Source organism: Tympanuchus pallidicinctus, unplaced genomic scaffold (assembly GCF_026119805.1).
Source record: "Tympanuchus pallidicinctus isolate F22 unplaced genomic scaffold, pur_lepc_1.0 scaffold5, whole genome shotgun sequence".
NCBI classification, from domain to species: Eukaryota; Metazoa; Chordata; class Aves; order Galliformes; family Phasianidae; genus Tympanuchus; species Tympanuchus pallidicinctus.
The window spans coordinates 54,369,756-54,395,942 of record NW_026294769.1 but is presented as its reverse complement, the minus strand read 5'-3'; the positions used below and the strand labels follow the sequence as shown (position 1 = coordinate 54,395,942).

The window sequence follows — 26,187 nt, the reverse complement described above, 5'->3', positions numbered from 1 at the left end:
CGGCCAATCTTGAAGGAAAGAAAAAAGGTAAGGAAGAAAGATGATGCTGCATTTCTAGCATCTGACAGTAGAAACCAGCACTGAAAACAATCTTCAATCATCAGTACAATAAGATGCTTAAAGACAAAGAAAGAAGGATCCAGTTAGCCACTGTGAGCGTTGATTAAAAAAACAAATAAACAAAAGGCAAACCCAGGTGAGTGCTGGTGAGCGCACAACTGAGGAAAGGCAGCAGCAAGGAGACTTCCCAGAATGTGAAAATGTCCAAGATTAAACTGCCAGTTGTGTTTACAGGTTCAGTAACACTTGCCTAACACCAAAGCACCACTTTAATTTTAGCTTATGTTTTAGGAAGCCTGGAATAGGAGTGCAATGGATATAAAGTAAGTTGCAGGTTTAACCTTTGCTGTAAATCACAGATCACAGAATCACAGAATCACCCAGGTTGGAAGGGACCTCAAGGATCATGTAGTTCCAACTCCCCTGCCCAGCAGGGCCACCAAACGTACACATTCAGATCAGGTTGCCCAGGACCCCGTCCAACCTGGCCTTGAACACGTCCAAGGACGGGGCATCCACAACCTCCCTGGGCAGCCCGTTCCAGGGCCTAACCACTCTCCTTGTAAAGAACTTCCCCCTAACATCCAACCTAAATCTTCCCTCCTTCAACTAAATATTCTACCAAAGCACTAAGCTTCAAACAGAGATTATTAATGGTTTCAGTTCTATTGCATTTTAGGCAATTTACTTGAGTAAGGCAGAAATACCACCAACAAAACTTACAGCAGCAGTTTCTCAAAGCAAGTAAGATTTATTCCAAGCATATCTTATGTGTCACCATTTTATTTTGTCATATTTTGTAGGACTATGCATTTTTTCTAAACAAAAAAGCCTAGAATTTGTTTCATTTCAATCAAAAAGCTCACTATCAGAAAAAATGTACAATTTGTAAGAAAAGTATGATAGAATGTTGTCTTCTACGTCCTAAATTTCTTTCCTTATAAAGGAACATGATAGCATTTGAAGCTGTCTAGGAGTAAGTCTACTATTATTTATACCAGACAGAAGAAGGTTCTACACAGCAATCCTGAGAAAGCCCCACACTTACATGTACAAAAAGACAGTCTTACAAACCAGTTCATTAGCAAGCAAGATGATTTCTGGGAGCTGAAAAAGACTGTCTTTTGCTGAGCTCTAAAGATCATTCTTGTTCCTGAAGTAGCACATCATGTATGATCTACCAAAGGCAGCAAACTTTTCAGCAGCAGGTGCCAAAAACTTATCCACGCAAACCTGAGACAGCAAGTAGAAAGGAGGAGAAGGAAGCGAGGAGAAGGAAGGGCAAATAGACACCAATTGCCATGCTTAGCAAGGGGCTGGCACTTTGCAAGCTCTGCACAAGATTCTACTCCTCTTTTTGACATCTATTTATTTATATTTTTTTCCCCCAGAGTGGAGTACTGAGCTTGGCAGGGCAGAACATGGCAAGAAGAGCAGAAATCACATGTCAGCTCAGCACCCCACCTAGAAGGGTTTTCTCTGCCCCCCCCTTCAACTCCCCCAAGTCTCCTTGCCCAGTAAAAAAGGAACAGCCAGATAAGCCCATATCACAGGACCAAATTGCCCACTATCCTGAGCAGAGGAGCAGAATGTTTGCAAACGAGTTTTCAAGTCAAAGCACGGATTTAAAGGAGGGTCTGGAATCAACTGGAATTTTACAGCTCCATTCAAACAAACTGAACCATCAGACTGCACCACAACCATGTCAGGCATAGAAGTACTGGTAAATTAGCACTGTGTCCTGCAGAACCATGCTAGCAGGAATTAAACTTTACTTTGTCCACTGAGAGAAAATACTGTTAGAGGTATGATACAGTTTGGCATTAAAACATAAGTATTACCTTCCGGAGGAGTTGCAACACTGCTCCCAAGTCCCAAAATAGCAATGCTGTGATTCCTTGGTTCCAGCATCATGGCAAACTCTTCTCCTCTTTCCCAGTGAGGTACTTTCACAGGCTCCAGGTGCACATTCTCCAGCCCGTCTTTCTGCAGGGCACTGTACATATACTTGATGGCTGCCTCTAGATTTTTTGAACCACTTAGTCTAGGTCCTATGGTATCAACAAAAACAGCCAATCTTTCATAAGATCTGTTCTGAGCTTTTCCATAAACAGCAAGGTCAATTATAGCTTTGGCAATATCATAATAGCCAGCTATCTCATTTCTAATGTCTTCAAATGTTTTTGGGTAATTGCCATCTCTGCTCAAAGACTTGCCAGCATATTGTGGCAATAAGTTCATGAAAAATATTAAGAATAGGTATTTCATTTTTTCCTCTTCTCTACACATGGCCTGTTGGAAGAGAGAAGAAGAATATTAAAATAAAAAAATTACACAGTTATAAGCAATGGTCTCTCTTGTTATTTGGATTGGCAGACAAGCCAAAATGTAAAGTAGTCAGTTTATCACAAAAACGCTTTGATCAGAACAGCCAGGAAAGCAAAATCAACTTGAGGACACAATTATTGAAAACAAATGAAAAAGATACTTAGACCACTGGACACAGCCTTTGTTGTGGTCTTCAGAACTGCTTGTGGAATGCAGCATCTCTTTAAACAATCACATCCTTCACTGAATAAAAACCCTGAGCTGCTCCCATCCAATAGGAGCTCCACAGCTCCCTTCTGGAGAAGCAGGATTTGTCAGAAGTGCCGAATTCAATGTCTTCACACAAAACATCTGGACAAAAATATTTCTTAAACCATTCATGAATAAAACTGCTTCTTAATCTCTACCTTCGTAACCAGGAAAGCACTTTCCCTCATGCTAGAAATACATCACAGAAATTTAAGTCCAATGAGCCTACAGAGAAATTATTAACTTCTTCACTGCACAAACATGTGATTACCAGAGAAATCAAATGTTTTATTAACATGTTCATCAGTTAAGGAGTGACTTCCTAAAGCAGCACTGCAGAGAGGTGCGGTGCCAGAGGTGCTGACTCTGGGTTGAGTACTACAGTAAGCTTCTTTAACTTCATAGTATAACTCACTGATCTTTAGAAGTTCTTATTTTTAGGACCGGTCGTTCCTGTAAAACAGATGGGTTGTCTTACTATTAACTGAACTGATGAAGAAGCCTCTGAAATCAGCTGGAGTAGTTGCAAAGCTCTTTTACAGAACAGAAAGCATGAGTATCCAAATGAAAAATAGAAAGGTCTTCATTGATATATGCATAAGGTAATATAATTGCTTCATTTGCCTTTGAAATTAAATTTGGCTGAAATCTGAATAAATATTGGTCTTCAGCACTAAACACCCACAAACAAGCCCTAAAAAATAAGGCTCTTAAGTCATCCCTATCCCTGCAGATATGAGGAGACTTGAAAAATAGTGACATGACAAAGATTTTGATCCATCATTCCTGCCATTCTCATGGACTTTCAAAGACACACTTTTTCAAAACAAATGAGATTTGCCCCAAAATACTGTAAAACTAAAGCCTAACATTAACCTCTATTCTACAAAAGACGTTTTACTTGGAAACAATTTCTCTACAAACAACAAATAACTAATAAGTTGGATAACATGGATAAAATACAGGTAAAGCAGATCTGTACACCATAAGTATAACCAAAAGCTTTTATCATTAGATTTCCAGGTTATCCCTACTTGTATTTATTTAGTACTTCTTACGAGTTATACTCTTCATTTTATAATCACTGACCTTAGGAATTACGGTAATACACTCACTTAGTGGTATTGATTCATAAAGTTATAGGCATACAGAAAGCCAGTACAAAAGTAGGTGGGAGGCTGTGAGTGCAGAAGTATACACACATGTAACAGGCATCATATATTACAAAAAAAAAGTTACTTTTTAAAGTATTGCACACAACAGGACCTTTAACTTAGAGTATAAATTCTCAGTCATTTTGTGGAGTAGGCAAGTTTCACAATAGCCAATAACTTTATAAATCAAACTGTCAGAAGGAACCAGAATATTTGCCTAATTTGACCACCAGAGAATGATTGCAGAACATGCCTGAATTAACTCCTACTACCAAAAGCCACAGAGCAAACCATCAGCTGAGCAATTCTTGAGGGAGCAGAAGTGAGGTTTACACCAGTTGTGTACCCCTGGAAGCGCATGACAACTGTACTGAAGTCTTCCACCACTCTATATGAGCTAAACTAAGAAATTACATTCCCATCTACGCTTGTTACAGTGAAGCACAAATAGCTGAACTCATTTTCTCACCGTGTTCACTCTGGATCATTTTCCAGTGTTTGCTAAAAAAATAAATAAATAAAAGAAAGCCTTTGAAACAATGAAGACACCTCAACATACAATGAATTCTGACATCACATCTAACATGTCTCGTCTCATTTCCTCTCTTGTCCTCTATTAGCTTCAGCGGATTTACATTTCCACCTAGAAATCTTTGGCTCAGCGCAAGCTTCAGGAACTATTTCTTTCACTTCCCCTCATTCAAGAAACATGTTAAGGAAAACACGAATCTCAGAAATCCAGATCTAGGTTTGGTAGTTTGTACAGTTGCCATTTGGTTTGTTTGGTCTTTTTTTCACCTTACTCTTTCGAAGAAGCTTTACCATGACAGAGCATCCTAGGAGGAGAGCATTATCAACTGCACTAAAGAGTCTAGCTGTGTGAGTGAAAGCTAAATGCTTATTCTCTCTATATGCTACTGTAATAAAGCACTTGTAACTTTGAAGCATAACCTCTGGGAAGTCAGGAACATGCGTATCACAGAACAGTGAGGTTGGGAGGGATCTCTGGAGGTCCATCTGGTCCAAAAAACCTGAAGAGTTTATATCTAGCCATTGCAGCACTCCAGTCTCTGCATGATCTCAACAAGACCACAGCCCCACAACTGCTCAGAGTTCCCTAATTCCTTGAGTTTATTCCCCACACTGCATGTATTAGCACACAGGCACTTAGAAGCCCAGACTGCCAATGGAAGAGGCAGCACCTTTCTGAGAGCTGTAAGCTGACGAGCTCCCAAGAAGGCTGGGAGACCCAGCAGGGATGCATTCATAAGACACCATCTTAAATGCCAGCTGGTACAATAAGACGGTTTTGTAGAATGAAAACACAGAAAGAAGGAAAGGATTAAATCACATTGCCAGAATTCACAAATCACCAGAGGGGGGAAAAAAAAGACAAATTCCTTGGAGTCACAAAGCCCAGCTTACAGGCTAATCAACGCAAACCACCAGCTTACCTATCATAGGCCTTTGTGGGCCTTTCATAAAGAGCAAGTTCAACAGTAGCTTGAGCAATACATGAATATTGAACTGTTCTCTTTAACTATACAAATGCCTCCTAAACTTGAGACCACAGCAATAAAACATTCCTGAGAGTGATGTGCTGTTTTCCCAAAAGAACAACAGAAATCATCTGTGACTTCGTCTACGTACAATAAATCCACCACAAAGATCTCCTCTCTTGCTGTAAGACACGAGGCAAAGGTCTGGCAAAAGCCGGAGCTGAAGACTGGGGTTATCTCAGGACACTGACAAAGAACTGTAAAAAGCCTGTTAGAGTCTGAGCTACTGTTTATTTGTGGTTATAGTACACAGAGAGCATTGGTGTATTTTTACTGCTAAGCTCTGTACTTTCCCCATACTTCTTCCCTTTGGACCAGTTAATTACAAGCTCACAGACATCCTCTGCTAGACACATCGGCTATTTTCTCAGGGCAACCATGCTCGTCCCTTGTTTTTTGCCAGGCTCATCATTCACAAGGGAGCAGGGAAGATAACCTGATTTTTGACAGAAAACAAATTCTTGCCAAGTGGAGTAAGACAATTTTGTGGAGTTACTTCAAAAAACTTAAAATTTGGGCTTTTGTTTGATTAAGGGCTTGAAAATCTACTAGACAATGCTGATATACTTAAGTTGTTGAAAGGAAAACACAGGAAGAATTTTTAATTACTATTTAAGACCTCAAGGAGCCCCCAGCTACCAACTTCACGCATTTTTTTCAGTGGAGAAATGAAACTAGTTATCACATTCTCCTTAACTAAGAAATGTTTCCTTTGCTCTTTCTAGCCTCATCCAAAACCAGCAGCATCCTTGCTCCAATGACTGCCGCAGAGGATCTGAATTTCAGGGCCATGCTCCTTCCCTGAATTTCCCACTGAACATTGAAAACAGACGTTTCCACAGCTTTTGAGGATGCAGCCAGCAATGTTTCACTACCTGCCACTGCCCGCTGGTAGAGCACATAACTAATTTCAAATCCTGAGCAAAGGCACAAGGATGGAACCATAATGCATCTCACCTTCCTTGAATAGTCCAGCATAATCCAGTCGGTAACTAGAAGCATTCAGAAATAATTTCTTGCTGGGTAAAGTAATGCCATACCCTCTTAGACTGCAATACAGGAATCACTCTACTGCTAATTCAGAGAAAAGAGCACATCTGTTGACACAGTCTGCAACATCAAGTTTGTCACCCCAGTGAGTCAAAAAGTACTGGTTCTTGCACATTTCATTAGCTGGATTCAGCAAGTAAGCATCACTGTGCCTGCCAAATTAAAAAATAATAATAATAGGATATGCAGAAATCTTCAATGCATTTAATTATTCATTGAATGTCTTCAGTAAAACTTCAGAGCAAAATCAGATAGGAAGAAAACACACTTTCAGGAAGCACCATCCTTTCTCTAAGTCCTATTAATGCAACTAATTTTGTGGGTCCTTAGTACAAAATAAGCATCTTCTAGGGGTAAGAATCTGGGATCCCCCTTGCTCTTCCAGTAGGCAAGGATGATCAACAGAGCATTACAGTTAAGCTTCCTCTGGTTTATTTCTCCATATATGTACATGTTACATGCACAGAAAGGACACAGGAGGGTCACATTCCAGCCAAACCTACAGCCTCATTTTTAGGGTATTCTAAAAAGTGAAGCTTTCAAGAACATGTAAAACCTCTAATTCCCACCTTTCACTTCTCAAAATGGAACTTCTAAATGCTGGCACATTAAGCAAAAAGTGGGAAGCACCACTGCTCCTCCTGACATTTTGAGCAGAACCAGTAGCCACTCGTGTATAGGAGACTGCATGTTTATGGCAGATGTTATGGCAGATGAACTTTGTGGATGGACTTCAGCAGGGCTTAAGGCTCCAGCCCAGTAGGTTATACAGGTTCCTACCTCTTAGACAATATAGAAAATCTGAGACAAATTTCATTGAGAAAGTCTGGAGCAAGGAAGAACTGCCCTCAGTGGAGGAGGATCTGTTTATGGAACTGATGAAGTATGGGCTGGATGAGCAGGCACTGTAGTGGTTGAAAATGGACAGGACAAGCTCAGAGGGCTATAATTACTGAGACAAAGTCTACTTAATGGCCAATAACTAATGGCGTCCCTTAGGAGCCAATATTTGGTCCAATTCTCTTCAACACTTTCATTAATGATCTGGAAGCTCGGACAGAGTGCTGCCTTTGTAGCTTTAAGGTTATACAAATTTGGGAAGTGAGACTGATGTAAGAGACAGTTGTACTGCCGCTCAAACTGAGGAGAGAAATGGGCAGACAGGACCTTTATGAAGGTAAACCCTGCAAATGCCTGAATGGAGGGTACAAGGAGGATGGAGCCAGGCTCTTTTCAGTGGTGCACAGAGCCAAGAGAAGAGATACAAATTGAAAAGCATGAAATTCCATCTAAACACAAAAAAATGCTTCTATACAGTAAGGACGGTCAGGAGCAGGAACAGGTTGTCCAGAGGACTACGATGTCTCTGGATGTGGAGATATTCAAAATCTCACTGAGCACAGATGGCCTGGGCAACATGCTGCAGCTGATACTCTGTAGCAGGTGAGTCTGGACTACAAGAGCTGAAGATGTATCTCCTCTGGTTTAGGTCCATTATTCCGAGTATGAAATGGACCCATAAACACAAGCTGAACGTACTGGAAAAAAAATCAGGGGAGAAAAAGTTAGAGATGTAAAAGAGAAATAAAAGGCAAGAAAAAGTATTTTCCAGCTCCCGTGAGTACTATAAGGGAATAAAATGTACAGCATGTTACCTTCATTGTGCAGACAGCGTAATAAATGCATTTAATAGTAGCTAAGCAGCTACTTTAAAGATGCTTGAACCTATTGTCTGATCCATTTGTCCACAGTTAACTATTCTCTTTGATGTTAAAGGGCAAGATCATTGGGATCTTCATCTTTTCTGGCACCATTATATATAACAGCCTTAGCCCACCTGATCTGTAAACAGCTAACCTTTGTTACAACCATTACAATCATTATAATACAAATTACTTAAATGTAGCAGATGGAAAATTGCAGCAGAAAAGATAACAGAAAAAAAAGAAAGTTATCTGCTGAGAATTCTATCTCTAGCAATCAGATAACTGAAAGAGGGGCAGAGGGAACGGAAATAAGAGAAACAAGAAGGAAAGCAATGCTTCTGTTTCAGTGTGGCAAAGTTTTCCCAAAATCTCAGTTGAAAATACAGACAAATGGATGCAAAGAGTTCACAAGAGTCCCAGTTATGGGAAATGTGGGAAAGGAAAAACAGTAAATTAAGGATATTAACCACGTAATTTCTAACTGTCTCCTAAATCTGTAAAGTACCTATTGGTTTCCTAACCACGTACCATTTGATTTTCCCCCAAGGAATGTAGGAAACTTTGAAATCACACCATGATTTTGATAACATTAGAATAGACTGAAAAGCCCCAGGGTAACAAACTCACATGCTGCACAGTGATGTCTGATACAGTTAACAGCATCTGAAAGAAAGTTTGTTGTGACAGCTGTGGAGTAGAATGGCTGGAAGGGTAGGTGGACTTGCAAAGTGAGGAGGAGATTTCTGCCTAAAAATAAAGTCACAGAGCTCTTCCATCACTTAGAAAGATAAGGGAAAAAAGAAAACAAAACCACTTTATAATCTTGAAGAGTAAAGTAGGAAAGCAGACATTTCTCAGATTGCTCTTCCAGAGTTGTTAAGAATCCTCATCTGAGAGAACGTTTCGTTCCAAATCAGTTAAAAAATCCTGGCTTTGGGAACACACACAGTCAAAATTATCATTTGTGTTACAAAGTCTTTAAAATTTAAAGTCTTTTTATGTCTAAAGCTAAGGAAAGGGTGTAACACAACACGGATACAAGACTTTGAATACAATACTGAATCTTATATTTGACCACAAACTCTAAAACTCCAGAGTAAACATCAAACCCTGAGCTGTTCTACCTTTACTGGCTTTAGAAGAACTACTGTCATTTACTGCTATTTAAGATACATCATGAAATCCTTGAAAAGGTAACTACAGCCTCACAATTTAGAAGCATGTCCAACCAGGTAGTGATACTGATTTCATGTCGCAATGGGAAGTTTAGAAGAGAGCAAAGGATCAAAACAGAAGAAGCCCAAATATACTTAGAGACACCACAAATGTAGCTCCCCATCTGGCAAAAGAAAACACTTATACACTATTCACACCCTGTGCAGGAAGTACTACAGCTTAACACAGGAGGGAAGCAGTAACAGGAACTGCACTTAACTCTTCCCACACTTCCAAGCCTCAGAATAACAACAGGTATCTTGCTATAAGCTTACTCAGCAGATGCTGTTCAAGAGGAAGGTAGTAATCTTGAAGAATCACACCATCACCCACATGCAGCTCCCTATCAGTGAAGCTACAGAATCCATTCTGCAACTTCCTATGAAGCTTTTAGACATAAGGAGGAACTTTTTCTCTCAGACAGTGGTCAGGCACTGGAATGGCCTAACCAGAGAGGTGGTGGAGTCGCCGTCCCTGGCAGTGTTCAAGAGGTGTCTGGATGAGGAGCTGCGAGATGTGGTTTAGTGCTTGTGGTGGCAATGGTGATGAGGAGACGGTTGGACTGGATGATCTTACAGGTCGTTTCCAACCTTGTGATTCTATGATTCTAAGCTGCAGCAGCCAAGACAATTTTTTTATTATTATTTTTTTAAGATATCAGCACAGAACAATACCTTGGTCATGCAGCAGCTGATGCTTAACATGCATTCAAAATACAAACAGTCCTCAAAAAAGAGTACGTTATCTTTTCAGAGGCAAAAGATGAGGATTCAGTGGGATTTTTAGACAAGAGTAACAGAACAGAAACATTCAAAGAAAGAAAGAGAGCTAGAAAGCAACAGTAAAGAAATTCAGATACAGAAGGATGGAAAAAAAATATATATATACTCATGCACATTCCTTCCAAGACAAAAACATAGTGGCCTCTTATTAATTTAGGAAACCCTTCTTGATTGTGAATGCCCTTTGAACAAACAGACATGTTCAGATGATCCTTGAGGTCCCTTTCTACCCTGGCCATTCTGTGATTCTTGCCTTCAGCAAGACATCTTACGTCCTTTATTTACACTTAAATTATTCCTACAATTCTAATGCTGAATACTTTCCTTCTGCATTTTTATTAAAAACAAGTTGATTACATCCGACCAAAAGATGTAACATATACCAGGACAAATAATCCTATACCAGGACAAAGCCTAGAACAGAAGGTATGACTCATCCATATCACTGGACAGCATTACCTGCTAAAGTTGATGGATGGAAGCTGTAACAGGAGCAAAATGACCTTCCTTATCAGCAGCCAGAGCAGGTCTGTCAGTCTCTGTTGCAATCTGGTCCCCGATCCCCGAGGAAGCCCAAAGCCATCGAAATGCCACGCAGCTGGCACAGCTGGGCACGTGGCTCTGCTCCCAGCAGCAGTCGAGCACCACAGAAGCCAGTCCCACAGAACACGTGTGTGCTTCGTGCTGCTCCACCAGAAAATACAAACACTTCAGTGCCTCCTGACAACAATTAAATCACAGTTTTAAAGCTGACTACATAATACAAATGTTGATGGGCTGGGTGGGTTGCTTTATTTTTGCCAAAATGAAACACTAAAATAGGTAACTATGTGACAGCGTGTGATAGATCAAGTTTTCAGAAGAAGTGACATATCTGGTTTGGTAAGCATACTCGTAAAATTCTTTGCTTTTCTATTGATTTTCTATGTAATATTTCTCTATGAGTATATACCTACAAATCATAGAATCACAGAATCATAGAACTGCTCAGGTTGGAAAAGACCTTAAAGATCATCGAGTCCAACCTGACCGTACTACCCTACCTCTAACAGCCCTCTGCTAAATCACGTCCCTGAGCACCACATCCAAATGGTTTTTAAACACATCCAGGGATGGTGACTCAACCACCTCCCTGGGGAGCCTATTCCAGCACTCTTTCTGTAAAGAAGTGTTTCCCAATATTCAACTTAAACCTCCCCTGGCACAACATGAGGCCGTTTCCCCTTGTCCTGTCACCTGTCACTAGTGAGCATCTGAATAAAACTTTTAAGTCAGTAAGTAATACATGTTATTAAATGATTTTAAAAAGAATATAAGAAATACATTTTGAAAAGCATTCAACCACTATAGCTGCTTTACTCCATCCACCTCTAATCCTATTTTATAGATATATGTAAAATTCCCAATTAAGTGAAAATATATTATTGCTCAGCACTGCTATGATGAAATATTTAATATTGATAATTTTTCCTTATTCAAATAGCTGTAATTCTTCCCAATATCTTTTTACTTTTTACAGTCCCTCTGTAGGCACAAGAAAACTGTGTTCATCATACTCTTAGAGTATCAGCATTCAAGGGGACTTGTGAAACATACAAATATGATGAACACACTGCTAGATTTGCTAAAAAGCTGATATTCTAGTCCTCTGCCTCCTTAACTGTAGGATATGTCCAACAAGATTTCTCTTTCCAGAGTAACAAGTGCAAATTTGTAAATGCAAGTATATGAAGGGCACAGCATCAAGTATTGCTCCCTACAATTGACAGAAAAATGAACTTTATGACGCATACATTTATTCAGAATGGGAAAAAGATCTTAATTTCAAGGAGACATGCTATGAAGTATGTTGTTTATGATTTTGTCATGTTCACTAGGACATAATATTAGCTCTCAAACAGCATATTGTATTTCAACATATCAGCATCAGAAATAAACTGCTACTGCTCAGTGGCAAAGTAAGCTGAGGTCACCATTCCAAAGTAGACTGCAATGCAAACTAGAAAGAAAAAAAAAAGGTTAAAATGCTCAAATGAAAGAATCGAGAAGAGACCGTAAACAAGACAAATACACTTTACTCAAAAAGCGTGAGCTGGTTTTCAGCCAATTTTGAGAAATAGATTTGAAAAGCTGGACCTCAGGAAAGCACCGCTAACATTTCCTAGCCAAAACCACTCAGCACAACACACATTTGCCTACTTTGATCAGTACAGTTACTAGGCAAAAGGAGGTTCTGATTACAGATTTTAACTTCTAATTATTTTTCACTGCCACTTAAGAGGCAAAAAGTTATTCAATAATTTTGCTGCAGGAAAAAAAAATAAAAATCAGTTACTATAGGAGAAATCTACTGCTATAAATGGTTTTGTTGTTTGTTGGTTGTTTTTAAGAGGCAGTCAGCCAGCCAAGTTTGGATTAGGTCCACAGTGCCAGCCCTGCAGATATTCTGAGGTAAGCTTGCCATTAAAAACTGACAACTACAAACAGACAAAATGGATAAGTAATTGAAAGAGGAGGAACCCAAAAGTGACATCCCCAACTCAATAACACCACAAAATACATTTCAATTAGCAAGGCCATTCAATCTCTCTCTGCTGACACCTCCAAGAGCAGCCATCAAAAGCTTTCTGCAGTGAGGCATACGGTCGTATTACAGAGTCAATTGGAAATCAAAGTCAAAACAAGGAAAAAAGAATATACAACGGAGTACACACACCAGTTATACAGAGAGAGAACAGTGACAAACGCTGACATAAGTGAGTCTCGTTGTGGCAATTCCTGTTTTTCTGGGTCAAGCAATTCTACTTCCCAAACTGATTTTTTTCCAGATGTGTTTACGACTTTTGATTGAGCATAATGAAAACTTTCTAAAAGTAAACCATTAAAGTATCCAGACTGCTGGTAATAAGTATTTCGCAAAGTGTGTTCTCCGTTTACTTTGTTCACACTAACACAGCTGGCACGCTTCCATCCAGAATTCTTATGCAGTGACTGCAAGGATTCCTCGTGCAGGTGATATGAGGAAACAGCTACTGAGCTGCTGCAAGTTAGAAATGTTACTTAACTATCCCAAGTTTTCTTGTAGTCAAAATTTTAAGATGGGAAAACACATACTGGAAAGGCTAGATGCATAAAATTTTCACATGAGAGTACACCAATGCAAAATTAAGAAGTTAACTGAATAATTAGTTCTCAAACAAACATCTTGTAACTTCTATCTACAGTATGTCATAGGTCCTCTGTTTTTGTTTTGTTTTGTTTTTAATGGGAAAGCGAGGAGCATAGGGCTAAGAGCAAACAACAACTGACATCTGAACGAACACCAGTTTCTTAATACCTCAATACCTATTGATGAATTAACATTCTAAGCAGAAGACTCAAAACAGAAGAAATTTCTATATAAAGCAGCCAAAAGTAACAGCATAAATCTGAGCAGATGTTCAGATTGGAGTTAAGATTGTCTAAAGCATCTTTTGGAGGGCTGTGTTTATTTCTCAGTACACAGAAGTACCATTCATGTGCTCAAATTAAAATATTTGAGTATAGTAGCATCAGACTAACAGTATCACTTACTATAAACTACATCTGCTTTTTATTAAGATACTTGCATGATGAATTATCCCTAAAGTTAAATGTAGATTACACACAGTTTTCAGATTCAAGATCGTTAGACACTGCCCTTGAACAACATTTTCAAAGAGACTTCAAGCCATCAGTTTTAGGAAATATTTGTTTGCTTGTTTGTTTTCTTCTCAAATTTTCAGAGGAAGTTCTTAGACAAAGCCCCAAAATGACATAATTACAATATTGTAATAAATTTTAGACAATGTTGTTAAAGCGAGTAACTCTTCAAGCAAAAATAATGTCTCAGTCTTGCACAGATGCATATGCAGAGGTACCACAGAACATATACACACAAATACTAACAGCAGTTTCAGAAGAAATGACAAGAGCACCAATGCCAAAAATTATTTATGAGCTACACTGGAAATAGCTTTCCAAAACAGCAAGAAATATTTGTGAGATGAAAAGTGGTTTACTGACCCATGAAACTGCCATTTCTCAACACAGTTGTTTGAATCTTGTGGTATTAAAGAAATGGAGATCCATTTTCTAAAATACTCAGAGGTGCTTTGTCCTAGCCATCCAAATTTTGTGGTACTCTTTGTTTGACTCAGATATTTGACATAGTCTTGAACGTGACTATACAAAAGTTGATACTGTATTTCAGCATCATGTCAAGGGAGAATACTGATTTTGGCAAACTGGAGCCGACTAGGTATACGTGTATGACATTTTCTGGCACACGTTTTACAGCATCTGGCACACACTTCGTAGCATCTGCAATACTGTTCAAGGCAGAATGCGATCAACACTCTTGCTGCAAATATTATGTGAAGATATCTCTCTGTCTTTGTACTGACATGACTTTAATACTGCACCTGTCCAATAACACAGACATTAAATAATGCCAAAAAAAAAAAAGTACAGCAGGAAACAAAACAGCTTAAGCTTTTCTCCTAGGCCTTAAACCCTGCTGCACCACTGCCTGGAGAGCTGCAGCTCAGTTGCCAGACCCCAAGTTGCTCACTCTGTCCCTCCCACTCTTGCATGTCACAGCCAAAACTCCTGGGTATGCTGTAGTAGGTTTGCCTACAGTCAAGAGCTTCTCACAGCAACGTGAAGTGACCAGGAACACAACAGAGGGTGACACCAACAGAGGGTGAAGGCATTTAACTACCATGTTAGCAAAGTGGGGAGGGCACCCTTGTACTGGGGCACCTCTAGCTTTTACCCCACCTGGTAAGTAGCCCTGCAAATACTGCTTTGGGAATGCCATCTCTATGTGTTTCTAGTCACAAGACTAACCACTAAGGAGACAAACGTTTGCACAATTACCCCACTCAGAGCACTCCAATTTAACTGGAAGACATACCAGGAGTGGCTAAGGCTGCTGCGTTTGTCCAGCCTAGAGCAGAGGAGCTGGGGAGGCCCGATAGCGGCTGCAGCTCCTCACAGGGAGCGGAGGGGCAGCGCTGAGCTCTGCTGTGTGACAGCGACAGGGCTGAGGGAACGGCATGGAGCTGCGTCAGGGGAGGGGCGGGTGGCGCTCAGGGACAGGGGCTGCAGCGGAGGGCGGCGGGCACGGAACGGGCTGCACGGGGCAGCGGGCACGGCCCCAGGCCGGAGTTCAGGGAGCGTTTGGGCAGCGCTCAGACACGGGGTTGGAATTTGGGGTGGTCCTGTGTGGAGCTGGACTCAGTGATTCTTTCATTTCAGGATGTTCTATGATTACGATTCAATAATATTATGCATTTTAAGAGACTGGTGATCTTCAAAACCACCCACCTGCCTTGTCACATACTGCATAAAATTCTGGGGCTCTACAACAGCATGAATAAGGAGCCTAGCATTGGTGGTCCTTCAGCAAATCCAGACGATGCAAACGTCAGTCCCTTCTGAGTGCCAATTAAAATGAAACTGATATTGGAGGATACATAAATGATCACTTAAGAATCAGTTACATATATTGTGGTTTAGATTTTATCACATATATCAGCTTGCAAGCAGGGACAATTACCAGGTGGAGTCTGCATAAAATTACAACTGATCATTCAAGAGGTGGCAAAAAAAAAAATAAATAAATAAATTTCTTTTCAGATAAAGTAGCATCCTATTGAGGAGGACCATCTCACCACATCTGCCCACAATTTCATGCCTTCCTATGAGGGTCACTCCTTAGAATGTTCTTCTAAACCAGCTGAAAGCCAGGCCAGGGCCTCTGCAGAGCTTTGGTCAACGATGTAGAGATCAATCCTTCTCGCTACTCAATGAAGCAGACCTGCTCCCTGACAACTTCCCAGTTATCCACGGGCACAGATCAGCACTGACCCTACAGCTCTAACTTCATGCTTACCACGGCTTTACTTGCTGAACACGGAATACTTAAGACCACCTGGAGAGCAGGAAAGTCAGCAAAAAGCCTGCATTTCTTAAACAGCTTTCCCATTTCATTCATAGATTAAAGCTCTTTATACAGTAAAGTTACCTCCTGCTTTCAGAAGAGCAGCTGAGCTTGCACAGACCTCCACTCACCATTGCAGCAATGCTCTCTGCCAGCTGTTCTCTCACCACAGCTGACAATATTTTCCAAGAAAAAGGCCAGCATTAGCTGACTTTCATCCTTTTTATGCCACTTCTCTGCTGGGACAGAAGACATTAGACAGCATGCTTTATTTAGTTAATTTTGGAAGGTTGTACAAGATCCCTACTCTAGTTATTACTTTTTTATTATTTTTTAAAGTAGAGTTCACATAGTGATAAGCTCACAATAGTTATTTTTATGTAATGTTCTTCAAAGGAACTTTCCCATGCTCCCGCTTCTGTTTTCATGCTGCTAACCAGGCTGCATGTTCTAGATTTTCAGTAGACAGACATCTAAGTACATTTAATGCTAAAACCAAGACACTGTTGAGAAAAGCAATAGAGAAGTGCCACATCTTCAAGCACAATCATAACGAGGAAACAGCAAAGGAGATAAAGCAGCAGGTGAAAGGAAGAAGTTAGAAAATGAAATGCCTCTTTATTATTTCTCCCCCCAGAATAATTGCTCTGACTTTGGTAAACACTTGAGACCTGCAAAAGCATGGTGGTGGGTCTGACAAGAGCGCAGAATGTAACTCAGTGCTAAGACTGCTGTGAGAGCTGCACCAGAATCACAGAAAATGGCTCTGGTTTCAGAAAAACAAACAGGCATATAGAATCCAGACATGCTTCACAGACACATACATACAGCCCAAATAGCTGTTGGGTTCATCTTCTGACTTAACATCAGGGTCACCAAAACAGGCCTCACTTTGTATGTTTGTTTTTTACCCTCCTACTTTAAATAAAATTTGCCGTATGATTTGGATCAAAGGAACATGGGATATATCACCATTGGTAACAGATATCTCTTCAAATAAAGCTTAAAGCACACATTAACTTTTTTCAGCTTAAACCTTAAAAGCTTAAAAGCTTAAACCATAATGCAATTTTCACAGACTGTTAAAGTACAAATAACATTAGACAGGAGAGCATGATGTGGAAGAAAAAAATACACCAGCTGTGCCAAAATTCCCGTTCTACAGAAAGCATGAAGTCTTGCTCACTTATGAACTTACTGCTGTTGTGTCAATAGGATTATCTTCACTCAAAAGCAATATTCTGAGCCAAAAACCTATGAGCAATGAGAAAACTGCCAACTATAAGAAAAAAAAAAAACCACTGAAAATACTTTTTACTCTAGGAATAAATACTTGCTAATGAGTTTTCAGTTCACAGCCATATGTAAACACAGAAAGATAATCATTTTATTCTTAATTATATCTGTTTCCAACAAAACAAAAAAATTGTTGCCTCAGCCAAAATTAAGAAGGGAGGCTGAAGGCAGCCACTACCTGCAATAAGCACAGCAAAGTGTAAAGAGATGTTCTGACTATCACAGTAAGCTGCTCCATCCACATTTCTTCTAGATCAGACACAGCATTTGTGAGAGGAATTCAGAGGTGCTCTGTGGTTCTACAGCAGTCCAAAGTGAGGCAATTAACCAACAACTCCATAAGATCCACTCATGCCAGAAATATTGGGTTTGGCTATGTCAGGTCTTTACAATAGTTATGGCTGTACTGTACCCCAGATAATGCTGCAATGCAAGACATATTTGCTGGTTCAGGCAGCACGATATGCTGCCCTGAAAACAAGCACATCTGTCCTCATTCGATTATTCCTTGAAGAGCAGCCACAGAGTGATTTCTTTTCATTACTGCCCTTCAGACAGGCTTCTCTTTGGTCATAATAGGTAAGTCCAAAACAAAACACGAATCAGAGATCTTGGATTGGTAGTAATGAGTATTCAAATCAGCACAGGTGTATGTTAACAGCTGATGGACTACGCAACAAAAGTTTGGACCAGTCATGGCTTAAGTCCATATAGGTCACAGCTACAGTGGCTCTGCCCTCCAAACTGCCTTTCACTCACTCCAGAACATTTCCCATGTGGTCAGGCAGCAAGTTGGTTCTGGGAACCAATCCAGCGAAAAATACATTCATTCTTGTTTCCAGAAACTCATCACAAGCATTAGTAGCAGAGGTTATTGTCAAGGAGAAAATGAGGGTGTCCTACTCAAAGCAAGGTCGGTTGGACTGCGGCAGCGCAGACATCCTGAAAAGCATCCTGAAAACTGTTCCTTCCCTCACCTCTGCTACTGGAGAGCCTTGGGCAAAGGGACAGATGGCTGGCTGAGGTGGAAACCTCTGCAGCAACCGCAGCCGGATTTGACAGGGCAGTAACTGAGAGCTGATGCACAGAACTTTTCCAGATTGTTCTAGAGATATTTTTTTTTATTTTTTTTTTTTTTAACTTCTGAACTACGTAACTTCCCTATAACTCTTTACCTAACAACTACTTAAAGACATCTGAACTCAACTAGTAATTAAAATCAAGTTGACTTCTGCTTGTAGGGTTCTCTATAACTCTTGGCACTGCTGAATACATTACCTGTGGTTAGTGTTATACTCTTCTGGTATTATGACAACTTAGCTGGTTGCCATAACAGAAAATATTAACAGCCCACTACACTATATGATCAACCTGGAAAAAAATTAATTACTTAATTTTTGTTTGCTTTCAAAGCAATGAAGAATTTCAACAGACCAGAATTCCAAGAAGTGTTTTTGCAGGCTGCCACGGAAGGACAATCATGTTTCATATGGGAGAGCACAACTGGAGAGAGTCCTAGAAGGTGAGCCCTATGATTCAGAACAAGATCAGAAACGCTAACCTCAAAACCTTTGGAAAGTAGATTAATCATTTCAGATTAATCAAATTTATGCTTTACTTTTCAACAGCAATGGATAAAAAAAAAAAAGCACAAACTCTCCAACTGAGTCTGCAGCCTCAGATCTCACTTTAAAGCCTCAAAAAAGCACAGTCTTTTCTCAAATGTCTATTGGCACACTCACGATATTATGTAAGTGCCTTTTGTGGGGCTACTTGAAACACCAAATTACTTTCAACTCACTTGTCTTATGTAAATTTAGTCAAGTGCCTCCTCCGAAAAAAAAAGTAATACAGAAATTAAAGACACGGGATATCAATATACATGTAACAGATGAAAGCTAGAAAAACTGGGGGAGGAATGACCTCAAACCCTTTCATACACAGTGTTCCAGCAGGAAATGTACTACTGCTACATTTGATTAAAAGAGCAGACACCATAACCAGCAACTGAAAAAAGAAGAAATAAAAAGAAAAATCAAATAGACTAACAACCAGAACTGTTTTCTCGCACTGATGTTAAAATGGGCTTCAGAAGAGTGACAACTGCCTGTCACATAAAAGCTAAATCAGTGGGGTCAAACAAATAAATTTGGGCAAATCTTGAACCAGTGGCAAATGCCACTGTTCTGCTGAAGGCAGGATGGTCAGCTGAGCAAGTTTAATATAATCCTGCTTCGTCGTTCGTATTTCCTTCGATGTAAGAAGTGTCTACGGCACATTAAACGAGATCAGCCTCCTCTCTCTGTAACATACAGCAGCTTGATTTAGAATTCATCTTGGCAGGTTATGAATTAAGAGAAATCTGACCAGAATTTTTATTTTCTTTTACAGCCAGGTTTCGAAGATTGCACATCTTTTTCCACAGCTCTCATTGCAATGGGGACCACAGAGAAACAGCTTCTAAGAGATACTTTTTGATCCAAATACCTGTTCACTGAATATTTCAACTGAATCCCAACTTGGCAGCAACAAAACCAAAGGAATTTTCACTTTTCTCTCTCATACTCACCGTGGAGAAAATTCTTCAAACAGACCTATGTTAACTAGATTTAAAAGACTCTAAGATAATATTACCATTCTTCATACCTGGACGGAAATACGGAATCCAAATGAGCTGAGTGTCTCAATGCTCTCCGTTTAGAACAGAACAAAACAAACAGTTCCGGTACATTCTCCTGGTCTCAAAAAAAAAAAAACCAAACCATGCCTCTTGCAGGATCACAATGCCCAAATATCATTTCTAGAACTACAGGATAATAAGGCTAACATTTTTCTCAAGTTGACGTACAGTTTTGTCTTCTATTGTAAAACTGAAACAAAAAAGAGTAGGGCATTTTCCGCACATTCTGCCAGAACTTTTGACTTAACCAAGTAATTGGCATTTAGAAGATTACAAATCAGAGCCAAAAATTCACTACTGCTATCAGAGTGAAAAATGTAAGTGACTGAGGGGTCAAATGAAGGAAGAACTTACATTTATTTTAGTACCTCGAGATTATTGTAGACATTTGGTAACAAAAACATGAAAGATTACTGCAATGCAGTTTTTGACAGATAATATTTTCTGTCCAGACAGAATAGAAAGAACTGCAGAACTTCAAGATTGTAATCGTTTTGTACATTTCTATGCTCAAAGTACTTTTTTAAGCAAAATATTTCACCCCTGCAGCTGCTATCTCTTAGATGTACTGCCATCCTTCATTTTCATCCTCCCACAACTGGGAAAGAAGGAAGAAATGACAAGACAAAGTTTTCAATCTTGAAACAAGAAAGTTTATATGCTGTAGCAGGAATAGATAAATGAATCCCAAGAGCATTATGAGTTTCTGCAATTGTATCAACAATAAAAGGCTGTGTAAGTCGCTTCCTTTGCCGAGTCGGTGTTAAAGACATGCAGGCATTTGCAAAACCACGTTATAAAACAAAAAAGAATTTATATGAGCTTTTACTGACAGATGTCTCCCAAAAGAGGTCAATGCCAGGTTGTTCTTCCTTTGCAATCTGTTCTTATCTGATTTAGTATCTTATTGTTCTGCTGTTCAAAAGAATTATATGTATCTTAAACACCAAGAAACAAGATCGACTAAGACAAAGGCTTAGTATGAAACTGTAAAGCTGCAGCGGCTCTGATCCAAGTTTATCTGTACAGACTTCATCTCAAAGTCTGAAGCTGAGCAAAGCAACACTGATTGTAAAGCACAACTCATACATGCTATTTAAGATAGAGCAGATGCGTCTGAAGAAATGAGTCAAAGTTTACAAGGAAACAAGGCTTATGACCTCTCATAGATACGGTAGGCTTTGCAAGGTTTCTTTGGGGAAAGATGCACTGTGGAACTTATTCAAAATAATAATCTAACAGAAGGAACATCAGACAAGACTGGAAGGTGTTCCAAGGAGGGGTAGGAGATAAGCATGAGAAGGGCTTTTAACAAAAGCCTTCGTCCTTGCATAAAAGTAACTAAAGAAAAAACAAGGCTAACCCTTGTCATCCTGGCTTAAACCCTACTGTCTCAAGCAAAAAAAAGGTACATTTTAAACAAAGACATAGATGTAAACAGTCCTTTCATTCCCACACAGGGAATCTGTTCTCCAGTCATAGCAAAGATTGCTCTCTGAGAGAAAACACCCACGCACTCCCCTCTCATCAACAGATTAATACACTCTTACTGTGCTTCAATACAAAAAGGCAACCAGATGTGGAACAGTTTCCAGAAACAGTAAAAATTAATCTAATTTTGAACTGAATGAAAACCAGACAGACAATTTTTTTTTTTAAAACTCAAACCCACAAAATCAGGATTCCAGCTGGTGAACGTGCATGGCCCTTCCTGAGCAGCCTTCTGGGTACTCTTCCAGCACCTGGAAAAGTCAGGTCCCAAGGTGCTGCAGCTTGAAGGCAGAGGCAAGCTGCCATCAATTAAACATAAATCCAACATGTGAATTTTGAACCTTCTCTTCAGTAGTACACAAGAGTTGACTTGCAACTTGCCAGATACAGCCACCAGATTGAAAAGCTCCTCCATACCAAATACTTTCTTGTAAAAAAATCAATTTCAGCTTGCAAAATTCATTCTTGTTTTTTTTTTTTAATTTCATTTTTCTTTCATATTCTTAGCAGTTCTACGAAATATGTGTATAATTTCATTCATTAGTATAAAACTCTCTCTCTTACATACTTTCCTCTTTCACATCAACTTGGAAAAAGCAGTGTTTGAACAATGAAGCCCTGCCAAAACAAACCTAAATGGTACTAGTTTCTAGTACTTCCTACTCAGAAGCACTGTATCATTTTCCATGCTTGGATTTCTTCGCCACGATGTGCCATAAAGCCTAACTATGCGATTCATCTGACACCTGCGAGTTTTGTGTCTGGTGACATTTTTCAGAGCAACGTTCTCTTCAGCCCAGCTGTTTCCAGGAGAGCCCTGAGCAGCCATGCCTCACCAAGCACTGACCATACATCCCTGAAGCACATGGCAATGGCCAATCGACACACTTTTTAACTTCCTCCAAGAGAGACGAAGGAACGTACTGCTTCGTACTACTTCTGACTGCGCAGGGCGGCCCGCAGAGCCACCAGTACACAGCCATCTGTCCTCCAGAGAAGGAAGGGCAGAGGGGCCGGGCCGAGGACTCTGATCCGCCGGCCCCAGGCAGGGCAGGCGGAAGGCAGGGCGCCATTTCGGCGTGGCCGCAGCTAGAGCGAGCGGGCGGCAGGAGGAGGTGACAGGGCAGCGCCCGGCCGAGGCCCCGCGATGGCGGCCCGCCGGCCCTCCTTGCCTCCAGCCAGGACAAGGAGCGCGGGCACGCGCTTCCCTGCGGCTGTCTCGTTCTCCCGTCCCGCCCCGCTCGGCTCCCCGCGGAGAGGAGGAAGAGAAGGAGGGGAGCAAACACGCACCTTCCCCGAGCAGCCCCAGCGGCGCCAACAGAACCCCCGCCTTCGCCGGGCCTGTCGGGGACGGCGGGGAAGAGGAGGGGAGGAAGCAGCCGCGGGGCGGAGTAGGGGGACGGGCCGGGCCCGCCGGGCCCGCCGGTGCTGTTCGGCCGGAGCCGCCTCGGGGCTCGAGCGGCTGTTCCGGGCTGCAGTGAGGCGAGGTCGGCCCCTCTGCCTGCCCTCAGCCCGGGGCCGGCGGGTATTTGACGCCGTAATTAAAACACTGGCGGCCTAAATCCACCGCGTTCAGAGCTGTCGCTCGTCTCCGTGCCGCTGGGAACGGGGCACGGGCACCGCTGTGCGCCGCGCGGCCCATCCGCAAAGAGCGCCGCGTTCATCTCAATAAAGGCGTGTTTATAAAAGCGCTTGGGTAAATGGGTGCGATTTCTTCTGTAGATAAGATCTGAAAATACAAACACGGGTCTTAATCTGCAGACGCTTGAATTTAAGCGCTTGATTAGTTCCATTGAAGACAATGGTACTGCTCTAGTGCTTGGAGGTAAGTGTTTTAGGATCAAAGCCCTTGGTGCAGTTCCAAAAGGCTGCTCTATCAGGAAGACCGTGAAGAATTTCCCTCTAAAATTCAACGCGGTGTTATAATATTCACATTCTCCATGAGTGAAAAGACTGCAGTGCTAATGAGTGGTAATTTGGGCAAGGATATGAAAGAGGCACTGCAAGATAATGGCTGTTCCCGGGGCCCAAATCTCCCTTCTATTGGTCTGAGGTGAGGAGGCACTTGTGTTTCACCTGTGCTTTTCAGTGGGCAATCTAGATGGCACATTCTTGCAGTGTCTTCTCCTGCATAGGTCTCAGAGTACTTCCGTGGGATGCAGTGTTGCGTTTCATTCAAACTGCTGTAGTCCTCGAGAGCCCCGTTCCATTGAGGGAAATAACTGATTAAATGGAACTGTTAATGAATTGCTGTTAGAGATCTGCCTGCCCTTCTGCCTCTTCACAGAATCACAGAATGGCCAGGGTTGGAAGGGACCTCAAGGATCATGAATCTCCAACCCCCTGTCACAGGCGGGGCCACCAACCTCCCCATTTAATGCTAGACCAGGCTGCCCAGGGCCCCATCCAACCTGGCCTTGAACACCTCCAGGCATGGGGCATCCACAACCTCTCTGGGCAGCTGTTCCAGCACCTCACCACTCTCATAGTAAAGAACTTCTCCTGACATCCAACCTAAAACTTCCCTCCTTCAACTTAAAACCATTTCTCCTTGCCCTGCTGTTATCTACCCTTTCAAAGAGTTGATACCCATCCTGTTTGTAGGCTCCCTTTAAGTACTGAAAGGCTGCAATGAGGTCACCCTGCAGCCTTCTTTTCTCCACATATCCTCCCTGATAGGCTGTGTCAGAGGCAAGGACTCCATGAAGAAATTATATACAGTGATTGAGGTTGTAAGTCAGTGGTTGGGCATCCTGCAAAAATATATTCCATTCTCAAAGGTTGGCTATTGTCCCCACAGATTCTGAAACTTAACCACCAATGCATGGATCTCCCTTTTGCTTCCAAGGAGAAAGAGAATGGAGGACAGACCTGAAAGAAGGAGCTAATGTAAATTTACAGTTGCATTTGAATTTACAATCTAGGTTGGTTCCTTGTGACTGATTCCTTCTCTGTTCATTTCGTTCTCTCTCTCCCCCCCCCCCCCCCCCCCTTCAATTAAATTACTTCCCAAACCTGATTTCCAGTTAATTTTTCCTGAATTAGCTCCCCTTAATAATGCTTGCACAGCCAAGGAGTTGGAAGGATGAGTGATAATGAGCTATCTTGTTTCCCTCTCATCAAATAGTCAGAAGGATGGAGAAATCTAGACATGTCTGTCACTAATCCCTGATCAGAGGGAAAAGAAGAACACACTGCTCACATCTGCTGCTGTCTTTCCTTGTGAAGCAATAAATAAGAATGTGTAAAGAGACGTATTAACACAACCTAGAACTCCACCCTGCTCCTTTTCAGCCAGGAACATGCACAAATCTGTTTATGGGTTTGAAATACATCAATACCCACTTAGCCTCAGGAAAGGTATTTCTATCACGCCCATCCCTTACACTATTTTCTCATATTTTGTATTATTCACTAAATGCATTATCTTGTTTTCCTTTCCTTCGCAGCTTTCGCACTTTCAGATTATTGTTCTTCCCTCCTAGGGATTATAATTTTAAATCAGGGAGAGGCTGGAGCTGGAGAGGCCAGTGTTCAGTTTCCCAGACTTTGTATACTGCACTGGGCAAAACTGTAGCCCCTGCCCCCACAGTCACCCATGAGATCTATCTTGCATGCATGTGAACTTATTAAGATTATTCAGGTGCTTGAAGTTACCCATAAGGATGTATCTTGAGAGGGCTGCTATGATGACACCGCTAGGAACAGTGTCAGAGTAAAAAACTAATTTAATATTCGAGACAGGGATTGCCTTTGTATATATATATATATACACCTGTATGAATGTAAAAAATAATCAGAATTATGTGATTGTAACTGTGCTTCAGGGACTAAGCCTGTATCTAACTTCTCGAAAGGAGGGTGAAATCTAATGTGAGGATGGATGACACTTCTTACTGCAGGATTTTTTCACCTTCTATTACACAGTGTATGAAGCAACTGGTGCAATCTGCTGTTGGACACGGGGTACTTGCTGAAAAGATCTTGAATCTCTTCTAGTGACAGCTGCTTGGTACATGCTTTTCCCTGCATGGCATAGAGATGATACTATTTCTCTGTGCTTTGTTTTTCCAGTCTGTTTATGCTACATACTTTCTGGAGCAAGGGCTGCTTCAGTGGCAATTGGAACTTCACTGAAGTCTCTACAGTGCGACTGTATTAAAATAATAAAGAAATCACAAGCATGTTCACACACTAATTATTATGCAAAGTCGGGAGGGGGAGGGAAAAAAGTGTGAGATTTCTTTGAAAGGCTGCCAGCACAGGTACAGACACAAAAGGTGTTTGAAGTGGGAGCACACTCTATCAGCCTGAAGGAATTACTGATATACCAGCTCCCCTTGTTCAGAAGCATGCTCTCAACTTATATTTTATGACATTTGTTTATTTTACTGAATTATTTTCCTTTTTTTTTTTTTTTTTTACTTTGTCTCCCAAGAGTCTCCTTTAGGTTTGCACTTTATTTCAGTACTACTGGGAAGTTTTTGTTCACTTCAGCTGTCTTTTGTAGCTTTCTTTCTGCTATACTCAAGAAAGTATGGACTGCTAATTAATGTAGACTTCAGCTTTTATTTCCTCTTCTTTTCAGTTGAAGGAGCTGAAAAGAAATATTCTGAAGTTTCCAAGAAGTGCTGCTTTTCAGGTCTTTCTGA

The 26,187-nt window shown here is 41.0% G+C and overlaps 1 protein-coding gene across 4 annotated transcripts in view; it reads right to left on the bottom strand.

The window, feature by feature from the left end:
- The window catches only part of CPQ (carboxypeptidase Q), a 157,610-nt gene extending 134,650 nt beyond the window's left edge, over positions 1–22,960 (bottom strand). For 2 of the 4 annotated variants that reach the window (XR_008211078.1, XR_008211077.1), the window contains exons 1-2: positions 22,282–22,522; positions 1,902–2,352 (exon numbers count right to left, since the gene is read on the bottom strand). Coding sequence is in view for 2 of the 4 variants with exons in the window: in XM_052703293.1 (XP_052559253.1) it covers positions 1,902–2,349 (448 nt within the window). In the remaining 2 variants the exon portion in view is untranslated. Of the gene's footprint in view, positions 1–1,901; positions 2,353–22,281; positions 22,523–22,825 lie in introns of those variants that run through there. The other 2 variants (XM_052703293.1, XM_052703292.1) reach the window with 2 other exon arrangements.
- Positions 22,961–26,187: the final 3,227 nt, after the last annotated feature.